Below are 6000 nucleotides of genomic sequence, written 5' to 3'. Positions count from 1 at the left end.
TGTTTAGCTGCCTTATAAACCTGTGTATATATGGTGAAATGAGAACAGTTTCCGATGTCCACACAAATAATGTTTTATTAGAGACTGTTGCATTTTACATGGTACTTATGATAAAGGTGGTCAAACATTGTAAGATCTTAAATGTCTTGTCCAAAATAACCCAATAAAACAAAAAAATTATGTACAGTACCTGCACAGCTAACAGTGTGATTGTGCTAAACGGAGCCAGAAAGGTCATCTTTTCCTATCATTGTCACTCTTTTAATACAATGCAGCATCTACTTGGTTGTTGTCTAATTTGTGTGCTGTTCTGTCTGTTGTCAAGGTAGAGTAGTCCCTGTTGGTGTACAGCAGGAAACATATCAAACTGCATTTAAACTTGAGCCAAGCATACTGTAAATGATCTCAGACTTATTTTCGGACCTCTCATATTGCATGACTATAAATGCTTCAGCTTCCTTGTAATTCAATGGTACCAACATCAGTACATTTCCTTAGTACTTCAACCTCCAAAAACTGCACTGCTCGAAGTGAATGTAACCTGCTGTAAAACACTAACTCTTTATCAAATGTATTATCATTACAAAATGTTTATTTCATTAATGGCAATCTAAAAGGACAGGATTTTATTTCACAAGTCACAATGGCATTTTCTTTCTCTAGTCTTTGGATACTATCCACTTTCCATAAGCAACCTACGTAATAACAATACTTAATGTAACTCTTGATTGCTACTTAGTACTCGAGTCTACAACCTACCTCTGATATCATAAGTTATTCACCTTCAGATCACCACCTGCACTGACTAAAAAACAGCTTTGGCTTGAACTCATGCAATGCATTTATGCCTTTCCTTATTGTGATAAGGATTTACCAATTGGCCCTTGACTTAACATGCGTCAAGAACGTCATCAACAACTTCGCAAGGGAGATACTGTGTCTTCAAACTCTTGAACCATGAAATGCAAAATTCAAGCCTCATAAACATAGAAATTCAGTGGGATAAAAAAATGTAGCCTGATACCATGAAGTCTGAAAGGCATATGCTTCCTCGTGTCACTAGCTCCTAATCAATTGACTATATTTAAAGGGCCACTCTAGGCAAAACTGATGCACTGTGTTATGCTGAGTGCATGGTCTGCGGGGGCTTGTAAGGCACCAGATTCTCCTTTCAATGTAATGTACTTCCTGTCCATGTCCTGCAGTAGTCTTGAGACAATGGAGGAGATGTACTAATTAAAATGTGCCAGAATTCAGGTGCAATGTGTGCCCTAAAAACTAGTGTTTATGCTTTGCAAATCATTTATTAAGTGTTTTGGACAATTTTAGAGTTTTTTCTGATACTTATGACAAAGGGGAGTGACTTACTGGGAAAGGGGTGTAGTTTGCTGGCTTAACATATATAAAAAATGCGTCAAAACTATGGCGTATGATTCGGGTGTAAAGTAAGCCAACAAATAAGTGGTGTAAACTTACACTAGAGGGTCTAAAGGTGCGAGCGATATATCATCTGACAACAAATTTACACTAAGTATTAGTAAATCGTCACCAGTGTATCAGTTTTGTCCAGAGTGTTCCCTTAAAGGGGTTTTCTGGTTTTACTTTTTACCTAGTGCCCGCAACCTGCTTCCTGAAACAGAAGATTCATATTTACCTGCTCCCAGCCGATGCAGTACTCCACACTGCCTCCACTGTGTCCATGTTCTGGTCCCCGGGGTGTTTCCATCGGGCACTACATGGGCACGGTCAAATGCTCTGCTGCAGCCATTGATTGGCTTCAGCGGTGACATAGCAGCACATCATCTAAAGCCATTGGCTGCAGTGTAGCATGCGACCATGCCCATGCTGCGCCAGAAGTAAACACTTCGGGACCGGAACATGGACACACCGGAGACAGCGCAGACGACCAAAGTGGCGAAGAGCAGGTAAGTTTGAATCTTTTGTTTCACGAGGCAGGCTGCGGGCATTAGATAAAAAGTAATTATTCCCAGAAAACCCCTTTTAATGGTTTTCTTCTTGGGTGGACTTCATCATGACTTATGTTGCATTATAAAATGATAAGCCTCTCAGAAGTTGGTTGAAATGCAATGTTGCACAGGATTATGATTACGGTAATGTAGATTATTTCATATAAATCTACAGTACCAGAAAGTGTTAATATTAGAAATATTTACAGAATATCTTTCTCTGCCCTAGTTAAAAACCCCTCTTCAGGCCACCGCACTGTTAAAATGTGGATAATTCCTCATCTGCCCAAAGTAAAATAGGTCTCCAAATGAGCATTTGTACTATAAGACCTTTTAGAGGGAGTAAGCCCATATACCCGCTGTAAGTGCAAAGAATATCCCTTGTGGACACAAGAGACTTTGATCAATAATGCCTTTATAATGGGTTCATTCAACAAGTTACAAATAAAGTTTAGTCTTTTGATATAAATATAATAATGATTCAAAAAGTATTATGGATTTTTAGGACGTCATCTGCATTTGCGACTATGCTATATAACTGGTACTTTCAATGCTTAATCAGTCCCACATCTCCAACGTAATATACAATATATTGCAGATAGTCCCTGCTCTCCAACTGTAGCTAACAAATAATATTTCACTGCTGGAAGGTGAAGCTAGAAAAATAGTATATATTTTTATCATGAAATTATAAGTAACAATGTATAAAGTGGGCTCCAGTATATATCTTATATCAAAAGGATTTCTTATTTACCCTCCAAATTTTTTATATTTTCAGTAACCCACTTGAGGCAAAACATCATTTTGTATTTAAAATACTCCCTTTGATAGTTCCAGAGATACACTGTATTATAAAAAAAAAAGCTTGCATTTATCAGTTACAATTAGTTAAAAAATAGTGCTTAATACAATAAACAATACAATCTAATATGCATTAAAAATAAAAGTAAAAAAAAATTGTAGTCACATTGTTAAAAAAAAAATTATAATAATGGTGGTAGTTAGTACCAAACTGGTCAACGTTGTAGTGTCTCGCGATTATTGAACATAATGCTACTTGGAAGAAATTTTTTCCCATCTAAAAGCTATACAGTAATATACTGAAGAAAAACTCTAAACGTAATGTTTGTGCTTCTGCAAGAAAAAAAATAAAAAATCACACACACACAAAAGAGAACATCCTAGGTAGCTTAGCATAAAAACAAAATCTACTTGTTATTCTATTTCCAGCACGTTTGTAATATTACAATGATTTGTAAAGCTTATATTAAAACGGTTAAATGCATCAGGTTGTAGAGTTATAAATAAAGGATATTGCCTATGTTGTGTATGATCATCTGTATGTAACGCAATAACCTAGTCTCCTAAACAAGTAAAACCATTTCAAGGTCTGACTCTAGGACTTTAAAGATGGCCTTGTGTAGATATGCCACAGGTTGTAGATAGTCTCACAGCATCTGCATAGTGGTGATACAATAAGGAACAATCCTATACACAAACAAGTATAATCTGTAGAATTACAGCTGGAGGCAGTTTGGCAGCACAACCTTTATAAGGCTCATCGTATATTTCCACAAGAGAAAAACATAAAGCTAGGTTATTGGAAAGGGAAGAAAACAGGAACAGGTCAGCCTGAGCACCATCGTCTACAGCCAGGTGAGGTAGGTGTCATTTTTGTTCAGCACGCATTCCACATCATTCAGACTCGGAATCAAATCTTCAGACTCAAGTGTTCCCAGGTCGACATTAGTCCCCGGAAGAGCATCAAGAAAGTCTGGAAAGCGTGTCTGTGGATTCAGGTTCAAAGTTGGTTGTCCCAGAATTTCACCTGTAGATGGAAATTTGCAATAAATTAAAAAAAGAACTGTAGATGACTTTTTGTAGAAAAATGTTCCCCTTATGTGGTGACTTATATGTGTTGGCATTAAAGGGGCTTTTCCGGTTTTGAAATTGATGGCCTAGCTTTAGGTTGGACCATCAATGTATGTTCTGTATGGGTCTCACTCACCCGCACTGAACAATCAGCAGCTCCAGCCCTGTTCACCAGAATGGACTGAGCTGCAATATCAGACAAACTTATTTCTGTATATCGCTGTGCTTGGATAAACAATGAAGGGGACAAAGTACTTGTTGGGCCTATGTGTGGGGGTCCCAGGTGACAGACCCTCAACAATAATTCATTGAGAATATATCTAAAATTGCAAATTGATACCAAAATGTGCAATATAAGTTACAGTTAAAAGGATCGGTAGGAAGAGGTACACAAGCGGAAAAGTCAAGTGTAAGCGGTATAAGGCTGTTTCCTTGAAGTTATACACCACAACAATGCAACCAGGGCTGGATGACAAAGTGTGACAAAGTGTATATATCATGTACAGTAAATACCTAAATTTGACCTAAAACTCAGTAAAAATATTAGATTTGATCATTTATTTATTGAGGAAAATTATCCAATATCACATGTTTATTAGTGAACCTTTAAGACTAGCAGACAATCTGAAGGTCTAATTACACGTAGGCGTTTTCAATTAATGGGTTGACAATCATGTGTAAGTGGGCAACCTGTTTTATCTAAAGAACAGGCATCAAAATCTGATCTTCACAACACGTTTGTGGAAGTGTATCATGGCACGAACAAAGAAGTCTTGCAAAGACCTCAGAAGAAGAGTTGCTGAAAAAGGTTCAAAAACCATCGACCAAGCCACAGTCAGAAAGATTGTGTACAAATGGAGGAAATTCAAAACCATTACCGTATTACCCTACCCAGGAGTGGTCGACCAACAAAGATCACACCAAGAGCAAGGCGTGTAATAGTACACAAGGTCACAAAAAAAAAAACAAAGTAACCTCTAAGCAACTAAAGGCCTTTCTCATATTAGCCAGTGTTAATGATCATGAGTCCACCATCGGGAGGACACTAAATAACAATGGTGTGTAAAGCAGGATTATAAGGAGAACGACGCTGATCTCCAAAAAGAGCATTTCTGTCCATCACAGTTTGCTAAAGAGCACCTGGACAAGCCAGAAGGCACTTAGAGTAATGTTTTGTGGACAGGTGAGACAAAAAAACCAAAAACTTTTGGTTTAACCCCTTCATGCTGCAGCGATTTTCCATTTTTGTCTTTTCATTTTTCACTCCCTTCCTTCCTGGAGCCATAACTTTTTTACTTTCCATGCACATAGACGTATGGGGACTTGTTTTTTGCGGGACAAGTTGTACTTTCTAATGGCACCATTTAATGTTGCACTTCTACACCTAGTAACGAATGAAGGTGTCATCAGACCCCAGTTTGATCAATGGATTACAATGTACCAATGTATGTATGTTTTAATTTTGCCTCCCAGTCTTTTTGTTATGTTTCTGAGATGCTTTCTTGACCACAAAGAAAACATACAGAAAATTAATAAAGTACACAATTTCTATCAAAGAAATGTAATTCCACATAGATTTTTACCTGTATCCATTTCCTCCATATTATTCAGGAAATCATCAGGTGTTGTTGGTAAGCTATAACATCCCAGGCCAAGCCCGCTGTCTGTGCTTTGTTCTCTGGAGTGGTATGGCCCACTATGGAGGTGAACAGGTTAAACGGAAGTTAGCAGGTACGTCCACTACATTCTACATCTCGACTATGTCTACTTTGTGACTTAGTCAACTTACCTGCTGAGGAAAGGGTCTGAACCATTGTTAGTTATGGATCTTATGTCCTGGGTCATAGTAGGGGGGCTGACTGTGTTCTGAACAGGGGCAATATTTTCAGACTCCATTGGAAGTTGTCGGCACAAGGCAGCTTCCTGGATAAAAAAAATATATATATATATAAAATGTAGGACACGCGAGCACCATATATAGATTTCTCATATTTAAAACAATTACTTTGATGATGAAATAATCACGTTTAGATGAAACTTCTTGCAGTCTGTTGAGTAATTTATATATTTTAATTAAGTTGTCTATTTTGACCAGCATTACTAAGCTTGATACAGGTGATTGGATTGCTTTAAGCCACATTATTTTAGTCCGCAGTCGTCT

At 37.6% G+C, this 6000-nt stretch overlaps 1 protein-coding gene across 1 annotated transcript in view; it reads right to left on the bottom strand.

The window, feature by feature from the left end:
- Window positions 1-574: 574 nt before the first annotated feature.
- The window catches only part of WWTR1 (WW domain containing transcription regulator 1), an 85085-nt gene continuing 79659 nt past the window's right edge, over window positions 575-6000 (bottom strand). Inside the window, exons 4-6 of the mRNA XM_040428024.1 lie at window positions 5629-5762; window positions 5423-5535; window positions 575-3795 (exon numbers count right to left, since the gene is read on the bottom strand). Of these exons, the coding sequence (XP_040283958.1) occupies window positions 3614-3795; window positions 5423-5535; window positions 5629-5762 (429 nt within the window). The 3' untranslated portion in view covers window positions 575-3613. The remainder of the gene's footprint in view (window positions 3796-5422; window positions 5536-5628; window positions 5763-6000) is intronic.

This window comes from Bufo bufo, chromosome 4 (assembly GCF_905171765.1).
Source record: "Bufo bufo chromosome 4, aBufBuf1.1, whole genome shotgun sequence".
Classification (NCBI taxonomy): Eukaryota; Metazoa; Chordata; class Amphibia; order Anura; family Bufonidae; genus Bufo; species Bufo bufo.
This window is presented reverse-complemented; position numbering and strand designations above follow the sequence as displayed.